This window comes from Xiphophorus couchianus, chromosome 13 (genome assembly GCF_001444195.1).
Source record: "Xiphophorus couchianus chromosome 13, X_couchianus-1.0, whole genome shotgun sequence".
NCBI classification, from domain to species: Eukaryota; Metazoa; Chordata; class Actinopteri; order Cyprinodontiformes; family Poeciliidae; genus Xiphophorus; species Xiphophorus couchianus.
This window is the reverse complement of record NC_040240.1, coordinates 6,771,471-6,790,897: the sequence shown is the minus strand read 5'-3', so window position 1 is coordinate 6,790,897 and position 19,427 is coordinate 6,771,471. Positions and strand designations below refer to the sequence as shown.

General features: G+C 40.4%; 1 protein-coding gene across 1 annotated transcript in view; it reads right to left on the bottom strand.

Moving 5' to 3' along the window:
• Positions 1-19,427, bottom strand: part of csmd2 (CUB and Sushi multiple domains 2) — a 264,361-nt gene that overhangs the window by 88,801 nt on the left and 156,133 nt on the right. The window contains exons 16-26 of the mRNA XM_028036079.1: positions 15,883-16,077; positions 13,748-13,886; positions 11,560-11,747; positions 10,595-10,783; positions 9,921-10,037; positions 9,257-9,472; positions 7,859-8,047; positions 6,449-6,618; positions 6,162-6,318; positions 5,215-5,406; positions 3,246-3,372 (exon numbers count right to left, since the gene is read on the bottom strand). Coding sequence (XP_027891880.1) covers positions 3,246-3,372; positions 5,215-5,406; positions 6,162-6,318; positions 6,449-6,618; positions 7,859-8,047; positions 9,257-9,472; positions 9,921-10,037; positions 10,595-10,783; positions 11,560-11,747; positions 13,748-13,886; positions 15,883-16,077 — 1,879 coding nt within the window. The remainder of the gene's footprint in view (positions 1-3,245; positions 3,373-5,214; positions 5,407-6,161; positions 6,319-6,448; positions 6,619-7,858; positions 8,048-9,256; positions 9,473-9,920; positions 10,038-10,594; positions 10,784-11,559; positions 11,748-13,747; positions 13,887-15,882; positions 16,078-19,427) is intronic.

Sequence of the window (19,427 nt, the reverse complement as noted above, 5' to 3'; positions counted from 1 at the left end):
GATGTACAATGTTAATGCCTATGAGACCTCAGCAAGAAAAAAAGGGCTGAAAAAGCTTTTTTGTAAAGACTGTCGAGGGAAAGTCTTGTCTCTTTTGAAAGAACAAAGGCTTCCAGAGCCCTCTTAAAAATGAGACCAAAGTGGAGAGCTTAAGTTATAGTACAAAAAGAGAACATACAACAAGCAAAGCATCATCACAAAAACTTTTGTTTGTATTGCATTTTAACTCATTTATAGGAGTTGAGAAGACAGAAGTGACTTTGTCCACTCAATGCAGAAGTATTTGAGTAGAAGAGTCAGTACATTTCTTCTTTCTCGTTGTCACTGTCTTACAGGCTAACCATTCAAAATACACCCAAAACAAAAGTAAATAAATGAGGACAAAGGAAAAGACAGTCAAAGTCCCAAGTTCAGTCACACTGAAATGCTATTTAACTGTCTATACAAAGCTTAAGGAAACATTCAATAATTGGGATCACTGTAGAGCACAAGACTGTTTCCACCATCTCATAGGTGAGAGAACATTCAGGTAAAAGAAATAATCTTACAAATATTTATGTGGCACTAATTGGTACTAAAGATGTCCAAAAAACAAACAAAAAAAGAAAAAATTGGGGGAATGCATATTCGTGTAGAGCAGCTATAATTAGATGCACTTGTAATGCATCCTAGTTTTACGTTTCCATCAATCGATTACAGTCCGCTCAAAAACAATATGGATGTTACATTTATTGAAGTTTCATAGGGCTCTTCATCTGCTTTCATTCCTGGTTGTAGAACAACTTCTTCAGTAAGTAGCACCTCCTATTTATTTTGAGAGTACTGCAGCAGTTTAATTCACTAACTACATGGGTAAATATTCCTTAAGAAAGCTCATGGTATGCCAGGTAGGGTTACGGTAATAACCAGTATCCCATTTTATGTGTAGTATTCTGAAGTATTCTAATTTAAGAGCACAACAGCTCTTAAACCAACAGCTGTACTAATGATCATATTATTTATTTATTTATTTATGTTTTTGCACTAAAGCTTTCCCTTTTTTAGACAAATAATACAGTAAAACTATATGGTACAATTTTTCTGAAATGGAAGATTTTCAACCACAAACTCATTATGGCTCGGGCGGTTGCTGAGGCAAAAACTCGGACGTGGGAGGAGTTTGGAGAGGCCATGGAGAAAGACTTCCGCACGGCTTCGAGGCGATTCTGGTCCACCATCCGGCGTCTCAGGGGGGGGAAGCGGTGCAGCACAAACACTGTTTATAGTGGGGATGGTGTGCTGCTGACCTCTACTCGGGACGTTGTGGGTCGGTGGGCAGAGTACTTCGAAGACCTCCTCAATCCCACCAACATGCCTTCCACTGAGGAAGCGGAGCCTGGGGACTCTGGGTTGGGCTCTCCAATCTCTGGGGGCGAGGTCGCCGAGGTGGTTAAAAAGCTCCTCGGTGGCAAGGCCCCGGGGGTGGATGAGATCCGCCCGGAGTTCCTTAAGGCTCTGGATGTTGTAGGGTTGTGTTGGTTGACGCGACTCTGCAATATCGCATGGACATCGGGGGCAGTTCCCCTGGATTGGCAGACTGGGGTGGTGGTCCCCCTGTTCAAAAAGGGGGACCGGAGGGTGTGCTCCAATTATAGAGGGGTCACACTCTTAAGCCTCCCTGGCAAGGTCTATTCAGGGGTCCTGGAGAGGAGGGTCCGTCGGATAGTCGAACCTCGGATTCAGGAAGAGCAGTGTGGTTTTCGTCCTGGTCGTGGAACACTGGACCAGCTCTACACCCTCAGCAGGGTCCTGGAGGGTGCATGGGAGTTCGCCCAACCAGTCTACATGTGTTTTGTGGACTTGGAGAAGGTGTTCGACCGTGTCCCTCGGGGAGCCCTGTGGGGGGTTCTCCGGGAGTATAGGGTACCGGGCCCTTTGATACGGGCTGTCAGGTCCCTGTATGACCGGTGTCAGAGTCTGGTCCGCATTGCCGGCAGTAAGTCGGGCTCGTTTCCGGTGAGAGTTGGACTCCGCCAGGGCTGCCCTTTGTCACCGATTCTGTTCATCACTTTTATGGACAGAATTTCTAGGCGCAGCCAAGGTGTTGAGGGGATCCGATTTGGTGGTCTTAGGATCTCATCTCTGCTTTTCGCAGACGATGTGGTCCTTTTGGCTTCATCAGATCGTGATCTGCAGCTCTCGCTGGATCGGTTCGCAGCCGAGTGTGAAGCGGCCGGGATGGGGATCAGTGCCTCCAAATCCGAGGCCATGGTCTTGAGCCGGAAAAGGGTAGAGTGCCTTCTCCGGGTCAGGGGGGGTGTCCTGCCCCAAGTGGAGGAGTTTAAGTATCTCGGGATCTTGTTCACGAATGGGGGAAGAAGGGAGCGGGAGATCGACAGGCGGATTGGCGCAGCGTCTGCTGTCAAGCGGGCGCTGTACCGGTCCGTCGTGGTGAAGAGAGAGCTGAGCCAAAAAGCGAAGCTCTCGATTTACCGGTCGATCTACGTTCCCACCCTCATCTATGGTCATGAGCTTTGGGTCATGACCGAAAGAACGAGATCGCGGATACAAGCGGCCGAAATGGGTTTTCTCCGTAGGGTGGCTGGGCTCTCCCTTAGAGATAGGGTGAGAAGCTCAGTCATCCGGGAGGGACTCAGAGTAGAGCCGCTGCTCCTTCACATCGAGAGGAGCCAGTTGAGGTGGCTTGGGCATCTGGTCAGGATGCCTCCTGGACGCCTCCCTGGTGAGGTGTTCCGGGCACGTCCCACCGGGAGGAGGCCCCGGGGAAGACCCAGGACACGCTGGAGAGACTATGTCTCTCGGCTGGCCTGGGAACGCCTCGGGATTCCCCCGGAAGAGCTGGAAGAAGTGGCCGGGGAGAGGGAAGTCTGGGCCTCCCTTCTGAAGCTGCTACCCCCGCGACCCGACCTCGGATAAGCGGAAGAAGATGGATGGATGGATGGATGGATGGATGGAAACTCATTATGGAAAGTATAAACTGGGACCCAGATGATGTTCCTTTACATGGTATGAAACCTGGAGGTGATAGTTCCTCTGACTCGTTTCTGACTTGGACATTGGCCAACAGAAACTCGCTGAAGATTGATTACACAGCAGTGTGTGAGAGTGATGAACACCACTACAAAAAGGGATGGGGAGACTAAACATAGCTAAAGATATATGGAGAAGCAGTATAATTAAAAAGGGGAACAATGTAATCAGAAAACAAAAGTCAACAAAGAGAAAATCAAGGTTATTGTTCAGACCTGATGGTGCTTCCTGGAGCAGCTTCGATGGTCCAAACACAATGCAAGTTGTGCTCGTAAGGAGCTGGGTATCCTGGAGACAGAATACGACCGGAAGGCTCCTCCTTGATGGTGCCCCCACACTCCGCTAAAAGCAGAACAGAAGGCAGAAAGACAACGAGAGGAGGAACAAAAATCAACCAGTTAAAAAGAGATTAATAAATGTTGCAGAAATGTCAGTTAAAATGAGAACTACAGCTCCCACTTGGAAGAAATTACACACAATCCGTTTTTTCTTATTGACACAGTAGTCTGCAATACAAATGTGGAGCTCTCTATATGCTTTTCTGCGGTTTGAGTGATGGGGTGCCAAGCAATCAGTTCAATAAACACTGTGTGATTCCAGTACAAAGAAAGCAAACCGCTGTTACAAGCCTGGCCTCGTTCTGTTGCATTCAAAAGTTAAAGGACAGAGGGGACAGCATGCTTATTTTGTCCCAAGCTTAAAATCAGAATTTGACTTAATATGAAAATATGCCACACTTCAAATTGTAGTAGCAAACATTTTTAAAGCCGTCTACATTTATGCTTCCACTTTACAATTATGTTTAATTTTGTGTTGGTTTATCACCTAAAGTTTCCAAATACTGCAATTTGAAGTGAAGGCATAGTTCAATGGGTATAAATACCTGTGGAGGCACATATTATGCTCTCGTTAAACAACGCCTAACAAACTTTGTAAATCACATATTTCAGGTGTCAAAACTTTTGACATTTCTATTTCCAACTCCTATTTCTATTTGTCTTTGTCGCTATCCTCACCTTGCCTTACAGTTGTTTATTTTTTGTGTGTTTGTGTCCTGGCTGCTGCTAAAAAATACCACTGATAAAAATAGTCTCTAATCTGCCCTAGAATTCACCCTAGCTGTTAAAATATCACCTCCACTGAAGTCATGCCAAGGAGAAATGTTTTCAGGGATACACAGTTTGCTGAATGTTGTTTACACCCAGACATGAAATTACCTGTCAGTATAGGTTGAAAAGGGAGCTGAGCAATACTATTCTAATCACACTGGTCGATGTGTCAAGGAACACCTGTCTAGCTGTTTTTTATTCCCCTCGTCTGGCTGGTTTCTGAACGACTGCCAACATGTTCCTTTGGCTGTGCTAGCATTATCATAATACCAGCTGAACACTATAGAAGTAAATATGTCTACAAATGTATCTATTGTCCTCTTGTTTGAATGAATCTATGGCCCTCAAAACAACAGCAGAGTTATTATCTTTCTATGGTCTGGAATAATTTTAAATGGACATTTCGAAACAAAATACAACAGAAAAAATAAAAAATTAAATAGTGAACATGTTTTAGTGAGATCATGTGCTGAATAAGCTGGGAAAGCTGTACAAATAAATACAATGTCCTTTTAAAATGGAAGATTTAAAACAAAGACTTAAAAAAAAATCTGCAATATTTATGTTAAGACGAGGAACTGGGTCAGTTAAAAAAACGAAAGCTTGCTTGGATTATCAGCAAATCTAACAGTAAAAAAAAACAACTAAATACTATTAAAAATTTATGATGCAAGATAATGCAACATAGTATGTTATTCTTGTAAAACATAAATAGCACTGATGTAAGAAAAGGTAATAATGTACTGGCCAAGCCAAGCCATCTTACAAATTCTTGTAATTTCAAAATTTTACCACATCCACTTGTTTGACAAAGAGTTTTAGAAACTTGTGTCCTTGGGGGGAAAAAGCACAATTTAATTTCTGGTTTGTTAACATTTCATGTACTGTATTTATTCAAGTTTTTAGTGGTACTGCAGTCAGTTACAGCATCCTGATTTCAAGAGATGCAGATTTACATACAAAGAGGATTTCACCTAATTAAACTAATTTATACTGAATAAATGTACGCAAATGTAAATACTCCTTCAAACAGAAAAAGTAAATTTTTATAAAAACCAAAGTGACCATAACTCACCAACACAGAGTGGAAGTGGCCTGTCCCACGCCCTCCTCTCCCCCCTGAGGCAGGTGAGGATCTCCGGGCCTTTTAGGGTGTAGCCTGGGTCGCAGCTGTACGACACGGTGCTCCCTGCAAAATGACCTTTGTCCTCCCGCTTGTAGCCAAACTGGGGAACGCCTGGATCCTCACATTTAACCAGCTCAAAACCTTAAATGAACAAAAAAGAAGACAGGAGAAGAATGAATAGAGGGAAAAGAATTATAAATTTTACAGTGCTCAATGTGTTATGCAGTGCTGGTTATAACTCTATTGGACTACTCCATGGGTCAACAACCTGAGGCTCCAGCGCCAAAAATAGCTACTAATGAATTTAAATGTAAATATAATTACATATGCAGATTTTTATGGATAAATTCATTTATTCATTAATTTACACAACATAATTGAACTAAAAGTACCAGTAATACATTTTTAGATGCATTTATCATCTGCTTTTTCTTTAAAGCACATTTTTCCACAAATATGAACAAATATATCCATACACATTCAAAAGTTTTGCTCTATTTAAAATGTGAAAGTAGAAGTAAAATTTTAGTTCTTCCAAAAATGACAAATGTACTATTTCAAAAATGGTAAGTTGTACTTTTTCGAAAGGTCCTGTGGCATTTGCGGCTCTAAATAGGTTTATTTAGCTGGACTGAGAGTAAAATTTGCTTTTTGGAACGCAACGGTTGCAGAGCCCTTATTGGTCTATCCAACAAACTCACAGCAAAATACGAGTGTTAGTGGTTGTAACAAAAAATGTGAAAAAGTTCAAGTAATATAAGCAATGTATAAGCACTTTGAAATGTTTGATGATAAGCACTTTGAAATGTCTTGCTGCTGAAATGTGCTATACAAATAAAATTTGATTGATTGATTGATATGTGGAAAATCTTTGTTTCAGGCAGGTTGTTCCTTACTAGTGAAGTGCAGTTCAAAGCCTTTACTGGTGTTCTCAGCATTGCTGATGAACTCCAGCCACATGGAGCTGGAGGTGGAGTTCAAGGTTACGTCTAGTAGCTCGTTTCCTGTAAACACCCCCAGCAGACGAGCCTTATTACTGCTGCCATCAAAAACCTAGAGGAAAGGAAACGACAACAAAAACAACAGCATATGAGTAGGAGGAAGCATCAGGTGTGCAAATTCAGATATGCAAACAAGGCTGTGTCTGAAGTTGTGGAAGATGCTACTCCCACCACCCCCTCACTTTGAGAACGTCGTCATCCTCCAGTCGAAAGTCCCGTGCTCTCAGCTGAATGCCTTTGCCAGGCTGCGTCTGGATAGAGTAGATGCATTCGTGGTTGTTGCCGTAGTAACCAGGGTAGTTGGGAGAGAGGAGCACCCCTTGCATGCCAGTCACGGATGAGCCACATTCAGCTAGAAAAAAGGAGAGGGAGCAGAGATCCAGGCAGAGACGGAGGGGAAGTGGCGTTGGAGAGAGCAGAGGACATGTCAATCGCTATATGCTTGAAACTCTCGGGGTGTTTTAGTCACGTTGTCATGCACAGGGGGGGACGGGCGAGTTGACGGCGAGAGGAATATGGTCACTGAGTGTACCTGAATGTTGAGTGGCACATCATCATAATCACCCTGCAATCTGAATATGATTAACTGTAATTTCAGCTCTATCTGAAAATTGCTATTCATGGTTCACATCGGGGGAAGAGTCAAAAAAGGACAACATTTTCTATAGCAAAATTGCTGCAGGAATCGAAAAGGCCCACAAATGCACACCGGCTTTAAACTCAGGGAATTCAGCAAGGTATAATAAGGTACAGGGATTAGACGGCGTTGATAGGAAGTGGGAAGTTTTGAAAATAGGGCAGACAGTGACAGAAGTATGAAAATATCAAAATGTCTCTTTACTGTCAGTCGTCAGAGACTTGGATTCATCTAGAGGCAAAAAACAGCAAGAAACCTAAAAACGAGACAACTAAACAACAGCACAAAAGGAAGCTATGAACATAAGGTTTTGTCTGCAAGGTAAAATATAAAAATTAGTATACTAAGTGAGTAAATAACCTGCAATTAAGAGAAAGTACAGATGCCCCAATAAAGTATTTTATGGCTTCCTCATGTTGCTTCCTCAAGCAACGAGAGAAGTTTAGTAACTACAGGGAAGGACAAACTAAATAGGAGGTCAATGGTGGCCATGATGTGTGATTCACTGCTAATTATGGTCATTGGGATCAAATTCAATTTCATTTTAACAAATAAACGTAGCAGTAAATGTTCGTTGTGTCATAGAGACAAACAAACTGACCTATATCTCGGCCTGTCATTTTCCCATGCATTAAAAAAAAAAAAAAGCCACATCAATAATTAACACATTTCAGATTTTTGATGCCATCCCCCATTAAAACTGCTGCCCTATATAATTTGGACAAAGTCACACAGGCTGTGTCTGGGAAGCCGTCCAATGCAGAGACAAAACGTGGGCGTAGAGAGTGCTGTAAATGAGGAGAATACTAAAAGAAAATGCCTCATTTCCTGACATAATTGATAGTTTGGTAAATTTGCTAATTTGCAGGGCTACGTGAGAGTCCTAGCTTGCTGGGATGACAAAGGGACTGGGAATTGTGATGAAGGCAAAAAAATAAAGCATGTGACCACCTACCAACACACCTTGGCAGAGGGGAGCTCCACACCTGCCTTCTGCCCCCTAAGCACACCACCCTCGCCGGGCCCTCTAACCGGTAACCAGGGAAACAGGAAAAGATGAGGGCATCGCCGACTCCATACTGGAGACCTTTTCTGGTGCTGTATGGAGGGATTCCAGGATCCTCACAGGGCTCCAAATCATACTCTGAAAGAGAGACGCAGATGTACTGTCAGCAAATTTTACTGCAAGACTATAAAGGAGATGACACTCCCACTGCTGTTTGTCATCTTTATTCTCATGTTTTACTAACATTTTTTTCCTTCACAAGTACTGTATATTCTGTATAGTTGAAGCAGGACTTTTCAGCCCCGTGAGAAACACAATACAGACTTCAGGAAAACTTGTCAACAATAAGCCACATGAAAGCAACTTGGGAAGAAGACCAGATCATTAAAGATCTGTAAATATAATTTTGAGCCAAGTTCTTATCAAAACCGCGTAATCAGGGTACTGACAGGGCTTTTAAGTCACAACACCATTTCCTGGTTAAATGCAACTAAATGATCTCTTCTAAAACCCATCCCTACAAGGTTGCCACCGCCAGCCACCATGATCAGTCAACACCAGAATGAGAAGGAAAGAATAAAGCAGAAAGACAGAAGTTGTTTTTATATGCTGGAATAGTCTTGAGTTCAGAGTGAATCCAGGGCACCTACACTGACAAATCATGTAACTATTTAGGGTAATGCAAGCAGAATACTATATTTACTAAATTTTTAAGACACAAATATGAAAATAAATCAAGTAGATGTAAAAAATTACATGGAACATGTAGAAACTACAGTGTTCCTGATTGTCGTTGCCATTGTTACTAGTTATCTCAGCTTTGCAAATACCTGCGCAATTCCAACGTCACTTGAATGCCTCAAAATGTACTACAGATTGTCAACAGCCACTGGTTTATAATCTTCTTGAAATAGTGTTACCTTATTAGCTTGATTCTTGTGTCCTTTTTGATGTTATCAATCCAAATACTGACAGAAATTGCTAATTTTTCTTCAGTGCTCTTTTGACAACATTGGAAATTTTTGAATTTGTGTCAAAGAAATCCACACTTCTGTTTTTTTTTTTTTTTGTCAGGATATGGTGCAAAATACATTGCTGGGTAATATCTTCCATATTCTTTGGTTGAAAAAGATTCAACCTCAGTAACAGCGAGACATTCTATATTCTCCCCAAGCTTATCTGTTAACATTAAATAAGTTGTCTTGGTATAAGCAACATTCTAGTTCAAGTTCTTTAATCTCCCTTCTCTGTGTGACTCTCTCCTACATAATAAGCGTGGCTCAGCACATAGTGTCCCAGTTTTCCTCTGCTGGTGTGGAAAAGAGATAAAATGTACATTATTCTCACCTGAGAATGTGATGTTAAATCCCTCGTATGAAACAGAGAAGTCAGAGAGAAAGCGGATCTGCGCGGTGTAGTTCCCGAACAGGCCCGCGCTTAAAGGAGGAGGCAAGGTGGACCCGGTCAGTTTCCAGAGGGGCTGAGAGAAACTGCCGTTCTCGGTCACCAGCAAATGGTCATGGGGACTCTCGAGGTGAAAGGTGTGGAAGGTGAACTGTACGCCTGATTTAAAGAAGAAGAAGAAGAAAAAAAACCATTAGATAAATATGTTTTCTTCATGTTCTCTGGGTTAAAGAAAAGTGAAATGCTAACTGAAACCGAAGAACATTTTCAGTTTTTCAAAATGTATTTTGGAATGAAATCCTACAAAGCATTTCATTGAATGAAATGCTCCTATATCTTCTTTGCCTGTTATTTATCAAACACATCCACACAAAGTGAGCATCTGCAAATGAGGCTGTGTCAAATTGATGTGAGAGCTTGGCCAAAGGGGACACGACTGGAGAGTCATCCCATGGCACCGTAGCCTCAGGCCAGCCTCTCAGCACTCTACTCTTACAAAGACAGCTTGTTCGGCAAAATAAAAAGGCCACTCGGTGGGGGGAAATGACACCGTAAAGGAAGTTCAATTTGACTGCTGCATGTTTTGACATGGATTTCGTCTGCTAACCTTTTCCGTGGGAGGTCTCGATTGTCCATGTGCAGTTCAAGTTGTGTGGGTAGAAGTCAGGAAAGCTGGGAGAAAGGATGGTTCCGGTGTTGCCCTGGATGTAACCGCCGCACAACGCTGACATCAGAGGCAGAGGGACACAGAGGGGGAGGAACGTGAAGATGAGTTTCCTGAAAACACTCCCAAACTGCTGTTATTTACCCTCATGTAAAATGCATTTAAAAAGGACATTCTCTTCAAGACAGAATAAAAGCAAAGAGAGTGGTATTTACAACATTATTAGAAAGCACAAACATCAATACCGTTCTCAAGAGGCAAAAAAAAAAAGTGTATATGCGCAAGAAAAATACAATTCTTAAAGGGGATAGCGGCTGGGGAGGGGCATGTTACTGCTGCAGCCTCTAAATCATTTCTCAACAGATTAGTCCTTCCAAATGTAAAATAAGAGCCATTCAAAGAAACTTTCTCATCTTTTATAGATTTTTTAATGACTTGGTAATATTTAATAATATAAATCTGATGCAATAAGAAGCAAACGCTGAAATCATGTTTCATTCATAAAAAGCTCAGAACAATGAATTCTGCTTTAATCCCCCCCATCATCATTTTGTGACCTGTGGGAAAGAAATCTGCCAGGCGACTCTTCGTTTCTAGGTCAATATTAAGGAGCGTACCATCACAGCTAGGCAGGGGGCGACTCCACTGGAAATTAGGTTCGCACTCTAAAGGCTCGGCGTCACTCAGGGTATAGCCGGCGTCGCAGCTAAATGTCACCAAACCTCCCACGTAGAAGTCGTTGCCGTGCCGCTGCCCGTTCACAGGGATGCCGGGATCCACGCAGTGGTCTGACTGCAGCTGCAGGGCTAGAAAAGGAGGGAGACGACAGATCAGACGATCAAAAACGGTCAAAATAAAAGCGGCATAATTTAAATTTAAATAGGCAATTGCAAATATTCTAATGAGGCTTAAAGAATTTTGCCTAAAATATGTCATGAGATGCTAAAATCCTTCCAAATAAATTATTCACATAAATACCCATTATTCCCCTCAGCAGACATGAACCAGTAAGCTCTCTCAAAGCTATTTCCCTCCTCTACCTTCTATACTCTCTGGTATGGCAAGGCTCATAGTAAATAATTGAAGCTGAACAGAGATTTACCCAAAGTGAAAGTTTAAAAGGTTACCTTGTGTGCCATACATGGAGGAACGAAAGTAAGATTGCCCAGAGGACTAAATTACATGATTAGCGAAGGCTGGTGTAAGGGTAAAAGGTGTAATTGCAGGAACGGGGTACAGCCTGTAACACACTCTTTAGTTAGACTTTGGCAGTGTGGGTGTGTGGGTGTGTGTGTGTGTGTCACAGTAGAAATTTCTGACAGAATCTTCGAAAACCATTTACATCTAAATTAGAGGTGTTTTGTTAAGAAGGGGTTTTTAGGTGACAAAGTGAACAGAGAATTATTCTTGCACACAAGACTAAGTAACATTAAAAATGCAAAGAAGGCCACTGCCTCTGATTTGGGCTTCCTGCAGGTATTTGATTCACTCAGGCTATGAAAGGAAAAAATGAAAATGAATCACATCCTGTTTTATCTGGATGTACATTGGACTTTGTAGCATCACGTGCGTTAGCCCTTACTCTCGTAACGTATGCGGAAGCCGATGTCAGAGTGACTCTTGTCGGTGGTAAAGAGGAGGTACAGGAAGTTTGAGGTGCTGATGAGGAACTGTGGAACCTGGGTGCCCTGGTAACTTCCAATTAGAGGTGAGGAGGGAAATCGGCCATCCCGCACCTCGAGAACATCATAGTTGACTTCAGTTCGAAACCTACAGGAAATAAAAGGAAGACAAAAGATTGTCAGTGTAAAAGAACAACAACAGAAGAGAGGAAATACGGCTATGTTTTTGATAATCTTCCTGTTGAAATGATGATTCAGTCCACTACATTATGAATACTCATTTCTTTGTATTTATAATGTAATACATTTCAAGTGTTTTGAAAAGGATTAGGCTCACAGCATCACAAATCATCCATAATGCTTAGCAGTGATCATCAGGTGTTTCTCTCTCTTCTGTCATGTTTGTGGTAAAAAAAAAAAAAAACAAGGCAGTATGACTAAAGTACACAGTTCCAGTTAAAGTCCTGAAAGAAAAGAGTTTGTCTTTAGGTCATAATAAAAAAAATAACTCAATTTTTCTAAAAAGCACTTAAGATGGATGTTTGCAATTTACTTTCCATTTAACTCTCTTTTTGTGTGTGCGCGCGAGAGAGAGAGCGTGTGCAATTTCTGTTTTTGTTGCCGCAGCCACTTCATCTTCAAAGCCATGAATAAATAGCCTAGTTACAGAGCCATGTCATCTAAATGAAATGGTTTGTGATATTTTATTGATGTTACATAAAAATTAAAGAGCAACAAACATTTATGGAACATTCGTTATGATTACGGTTCTATCGCAGCAGGAGCATGGATAAGATGGGTTTGTAAGGATGAGTTTTACTTAAAACATTTAATGCAGCGTTTCATCCTACAACTGTCTGTCTGTGTGTCCTTTTACTTCAGAACAAATTAACTCCTCTCCCACCTCTATGGCCGCCGTGTGTGTATGAGTGGATTTTATATGACTGAGTGCAGATGGCTAGGGTTGGGAGGTCAGATTTATGGTCAAAGCATTTTTGAAAGAAGAGTATAAACAGCTTTAGCATACAGCCGTATGCTAAAGTGTGTCCCAAACAATGCTGATTACTAACAACTGCAATACACTGTGTTGTTTAGAATACTTTACAGTCTGTTTGCCTTTGCTAAATTTTTAATGACAACTATTTGTTGCTTATTCACTCATTGAAAACATAATGTGTATGTTTGCTTCGTAGGTATTTATGGCATCATAGGATTATAGGATTTTGCATTCTAAGCAAATTTTATAGTAATTCCTTTGAAGTTTAATGTTGTCCACAAAAAATATATATTTATTCAAGCTAAAGATCCTTCAGTCAGGATGAGTATATGTTTTTTTTCACCTGAAAAAATGTATTTTATGTCCTGCCAGATCACTGTGTGCAATCCAGCTGAAATAACTGTAATGACATACAGTACATACTCTTTAAGACTGGAAACTCAGTTTAAATAACTTGACAGTTATTCAGAGCCTAAGCTACCTCTTTAGGCGTAGTTTATTTATTTAGTCTGTTTTTGTGCGCAAAGAAAGGTGCTTTTAATTGCTGAGGCATAAAAAGTAATTAAGTTAATCAAGTTAAGCTTTCCTATGAAATTAGAGTGCTCATTACCTTTAACAGTGACAAATTAACACAAGGTAGGGTAACAAAAGCTGAGGCAATAAAGTGCAATTTCCTCTTTAAGCTAATTTAATAACAGGACATTGTACATCCTACTTTCTAGGCCTTTGGCCTCATCTAGAATCCAGATTTGGACCGGTGTTAAAATTTAAATATTTAGAAAGTAAGGTTAATCCAGAGAGAGCACAGCCAACAACCACAGGATCCAAAATGGTTTTGGCCCATAAGTTTTGGTGCCAGACAGTGTAGAATAACAGATGTTCCTTGTTCACCTTCCTAGTGTTCAGGTCTGTTTTTGTGGGGAAAAAAAAGAACCTGCTAAATATTAGGTAATTGTTTATAATCAGTGTTTGTATGCGTGTGCTAGATTTGTCACTTAAAGTCCACTAAAAGCAATAAAAGGAAAGAGTCGATAAAGAGACAAACACAAGGCAAGCTGCCGAAACCGAGAGGCTAAAAACAGAAACATCCCAGACTGTTTAGAGTGGATAAAACGTCGGGGAATAAAGCGGTTGCCATCTCGGTGACTCACTTGTCGAAGATGATCTTGATGGGATAGCCTGGAGGAGCCTCAATGATCCATTCACAGTTAAGGGCCTCCTTGTACAGTTCTGGCCAGCCAGGGGAGAGAATGATCCCACTGGGAGCCTTCAGATCTCCTCCACATGGGGCTAACAGCATGAGAAGAAGAAATGAAGAGAGAGAGGAAAAAAAAGACAGAGGGTGAATTATGCATGTCCGTCCCAGGTGATGAATGGCGAGGCCTATTGATGATTTCTCACATTAGCCGGGGGCTCCGCCCATTTCCTTTACTGCCAGTCTATATTTGATGTAAACTGGTGATGGCTCATTTCAAGGTTAACCACGTCTCTTGCGAACATGTTTGCCACTCTCCATGTGTCTGTGTTTAAAAGCATGCGCTAGCTGTTCATGTTATGCGCATCACTCAAACTGCTCTCTTGATTTAAATGCCTTGTAAAATGTTTTACGCACGTTGATCTTTATCAGGAATAAAACCAGAGAACACAACATCTTTCATGACTTGCAGAAAATAAAAAAAAACACTTCAGCACACAAGCCTCTTCATATTTCTCATCTTTGTTACAACTCAATTTACCAGGCATCGGCGGCACCGCCTGTTCTTAACTGGAACTCGCAGAAATGGTGGAGTTCCTGTTACAGTGCCAGCTCCCTGATCCCTCTCTAAAGTGGAATGATTTAATCAGTCGGCTCAACATACTGAAGGACATCTATGAAGCGCATTATGCTACAAAAGCAGGGATGAGATAGACGGTCTCAAAGGAATATCAAGCTGCTGAGAAATGCAGAGGAGAGGGCATGCTTTAATACTTGATTTTCTTTTTGAATATTGCAGATAGTGAACTTGATTAGCTCTCTTAGAATTTCTGTCATGTCTGCAATCACATTGATTTGTTGCAGATGTCCAAGAAACCTTGGTAAATGCTAAGCTTTATCTAATCTTTGCCAGCTATGCTGGTCTTTTCTGGTTTGCTGGAAATAGTTTATTGATTATGAAGCCACAGAGGGGTAAATTGAAAGCTCAGCAATCTGCATGTAAGCACAGCATGTCCGCTGATTCAGACGTTTGGGAGGAGAAAAAAGCCTCTGGATGAAGCTAAATTTTAATATCACATGACTTTAGATGTACAGTTGTACACTTTTTTTGATCAACAAATTACTAAAGCTATTAAACATTTAAAAGATGTTAAAGAGACTTTAACATTTTAGTCAGCAGACTAATTTACCGTTTTGTTTGTTATGCTGCATCAAAAGATATCCAGATCATGGACCAAAAGATTGCTTTGTGCCAGGAGGAGTTAAATTTGATGGCTCCTGCTGATTAGCTCATAAAATATGTAGTTATTTCTTGGCTCTCATCTCCTCAAGTAGCTTCAACTCATACACTGAGGTTTATGCAAATTTTCCATTTCAAACTTCACACTTTTTCGCACTAAAATTTCTAGATTTTAACCCCTAAACTGTCACGATGACACTGGTGTCCTAATGAACAAATTGACTTACATGCAATCATTGTGAGGGTGATAGATAATGGACTAAAGACACTTTGGTAATGTGATTACATAATATTTACCTTGTTGCAAATGTATAGTACATAATATCTAAATGGTTACAGTAGTTTACATTTATGTAGTGTGGCAAAGTGCCAAAGGGTCAATTAACAGCTTTGTTGTTTTTCGGGACAAAGTTCATCAATTATGTTCCAACGTCTGCTACACATAGACTTAGCAATTCTGGAATGGATTTTCCAACAATTAAAAATGATTCCCAAACTTTTCAGGTTCTGACACACAAAAAGCAAGACGCAATACCCAAAACATTCATTGAGCACTGAGAAAGGAAACTGTGATGCAAGGAAATTCCAACATGTCTGTCATTTTAATGCAGTAACCAGCGTCTACTAACTACCATGTCTTTTTCGTACCAAGTCTTTTGGGAGTATGAAAAAAATTGCCGTCAGAATAAAGGCCACCTTTCAAAAGGTTAAACCAAAGATTTATTATAGTAACAGCTATTTTGAATTGGCATTTAAACTCCCACCAAATTGCTGATTTACGTTGGCAGAATATTTTTTTTTACTTTGTGATCAAAGAGCATGTAATCCGACGCTGGTTTCGCCTCACTTACCTTCACATCGGGGGACGGCGTTGTCCCATACGACGTTGCCATCCTTCAGAATGCAGGATATAGTCTGAGAGCCGTGGGTCTTAACAAAGCCCTCTTCACAAAGGAATGAGATGGAGCTGCCCAGCTGAAGACTCTCGCCAAAACGCTTTCCGTTAACTGGCACCCCTGGATCTGGGCATTCATTGTGGCGAAAAGCTTTGGAAAATGCAAACAAGGAGGTGGTTAATTTGGAGGATCAACAAAGGTGTGAGGAGAGTGTTATTGCCTTTCACAGAATAAAGCATTTTAGCTCACAGCATTGACATAATTTCCTTAAAAAAATGATAAGAATTATTCAGATGAATGGTTTTGTCCATACACATGGAGGTCTTGATTGAAGAATTTAAATTTGGTGTGACTGTTTCCAGATGTCTTTGTTTTTATTCATTTTATTAATAACTCACCTGAAAAATATAGCGTCCAAAATAACACATAAAACAGTCATTTCTTGTTATTCACAACAAACTTGTTCATCATTATTTATAATATAATGTACAATGCAGACCTTTTCTGTATCATGCAAAAAACTAGATGATTGCAGTAATATTCCTACATCTAAATTATTTGTAAAGATGCAATTAAAGATCTTCCCCACTGACTAATAAAGATAAACATAAAATAAAAACAGGCAAAAACAGACACCTTCACCTGTTTATTTAGATTATTATTTATTTGCGACATGTTCGATGGTCTCATTTTTCTGTGGGAGATCACAAGATATTGATGTTAGATTCTTGGCAAAACCTTTTCTATTTTCAATTAACTATAGGCATTTTGCAATGTGAGCTTAAGATGAGAGTGAATTCATTTGTACTTAGTCATAAAGATTCACTGTGATGCCGTGATTCTAGGGGATGCGCAACCACATCGCCATGCAGATTACTTGCACCGGATGACACTGCTGAGATATTTGTAAAGTAAACAAAAGGGGACATTGTTGTCACACCTTTAGAACCCTATAAATCAGGCTTTTCAATAAAATTCAAGTGGGGACAAGATAGAAAGACCACAGCAGCGCACGGCCCTCGAGGAAGACTCATAGCCCCGGAAAAAAGGAACGTAAACAAATGCATTACCTGTCCTGCTATCTCTCTCACTCAGTCTTGTATACACAGCAATTGGTGACACATGTAGGTGTTGATGAATCCCTCTTTGCTAGCCAATGGACCCAAACAGAGTGCCAGCTCCTCTTCATCAATCTCAAATATCTTATTTATTAGGGTGCCAGAAATTGCCTCAATACAGTTTGGCATGTCCTTAATTAACAAGAATGATGGAAGTTGTGTGCTCAGCCCAATGACCTCCTAAAAACTCCCTTGCAGTCAGATGACACTGTTCACAGGAATAGAGTGTCATCTTCAATTAACATCTCCTGACATTTTTCCACTATGCTACACTGACTTTTATTTTTATGACTCGATAAATCATTCATTAGCCACCAAGTGTTGTCATCATTATGTCTTTACAGAAATACCTGGATTTGGTTAAATCACAGAGCATGACGGAGTCAGAGTTCAAAAGCATTCTTTCACACTGCAGTGCCTTAAAAAGAGTTGACCTGAAAATTTTTGTATTTTGTCATGATTTCACATGAAAATCTAAAAATTGCTGTGTGTATTTGTATCCAGCTCTGGGATTAATACTTTATGGAACCACCTTTTTCTGCAATTATGGCTGCAAGTTTTTTTATATATATACTTTTGCCAGCTTTTCACAGCTAGAGAGGAAACGTGTTCCACTTTTCCTTCCAAAATAGCTCAAGCTCCATTATGATGGAAGTAGAGTGTCTCTGAAATTTAATTTTCAAGTCTGGCCACAGTTTCTGACACATGGATATGCACTGATCTAAATTATTCCATTGTAGGTTAACCTCCATCATCCCGTCTCACATGTTCTGAAACGTCTAACAGCTTGTCTTGGAAGATTGACCTATATTTTGAAATTTCTGTCCCTAGAACATACAGCTTCCTATCGACTAACACCAGCTTTTATATTGATACTAAATAGAGGCTTCCCCCACAGCGTGATCCTGGCATCACTAAGTTCCATAATAGGATGCTGTGTTCACAATAAGATATAGTGTTTGTTTTCAACCACATATAGTATTTTGCTTGTAGGTCAACGTTTTCTATTGCAGTCTCATCTTAGCAGAGGATCTTCTTCCATGTTTTTTGCTGTGTCCCCTACATGGCTTGTATTAACCTGCTAATAGGACATGACGGACTGCACTTGTGCCATACTCAGTTCATTTTCAGATGAAAGATTAATCAGTCCTCTGCGAGATGTCCAAAGCTAAAGCTAACCTGGGTTTAAGTTTCTTTGAAACTTTATACCTGATAGGTCTGGTTTGTTCTTTTGCTATACTGATAGTATCTGTTATCTGTACAACTTTATCTTCCTGAGCTTCAATTTGACCATAGTCCACTAAATTTATTGAGTCAGGTTTCAAAATGTAGATTGTGGATTGGTTAGGAACAAAACCCAAAAGAGCAAGGTTAGAGACCAGGACTCATTTAGTCTTAATGAGGGGGTGGGGGGAACAGAACATGTAAAAACCTGAATGTCATCATGGGCTTAGATCTTAATAAAAAAAAAAAAACCCACATAAAATCTTAATTTTAAATCATAGTAGTACACCCTAAAACATTGCCAGAACAAATGATTTTCTATCAAAACAGCGCAAAAAAAGCCTATGCATGTTTTATTTTAGAAAAATCTGATACAAGTCTGTGTGTCCATACAGGTCTCTGTAAATAAATCAATCAGACAGCTGCAGCTCATCTAAAATAAACCTGCCAGAGTCCCAAGCAACACCAGAAAATAGATCACGCCATACCAGTCCCTAAATACCTACATTGGCTCCCTCTGTGAAAGCGTGGATGTTCAAATTGTCTTGATTGTATATGACAAGGAATCGTCTTGGCCTGAATTCATTTTGGAGATGGTGGTCAGGTGAGATACATCTGGACTCCTGAGGTCATCAGAGACCGCTTTACTCTGTTTTCCCAGGGTAAAGACTAAACAAGCACAGGCAGCAATTTGTCTCACTACTTGTTCTCTAAAAGATCTCTCAGGCAGTTAAAGAACTACTGTCTTCTCAACATTACTTACATGAAACCCTATTTACTCATTTCTAAAGACTAGTGGTTTTATTAGGATGCAATAAAGAAAAGAGGATGAATACTAAAGCATACTGCTATTTAAATTTTTTGTATAAAATTTTGAAACCTGTATTTTGTTTTCCTACAACTACAGTGCTCAACTTCTTTGTTTTGGTGAGTGATATATAATCTGTGCTTGTGACATTCCAAAACATTTCAAGGTCTAAAGAGTTTATAAGGTGTTGTATTAAACGAGCGTTACCTTGAATACAGCCAAGAATCAGTAGTTTACAAAGTAGAGTTGTCTGCTAGATTAATATTTATTTGAGATGTTGGCAAATTCAAAATTCAGGCTCACTGCACAATAGTGCATAAACAACAAATATTATAATCCTGCTACCAAAA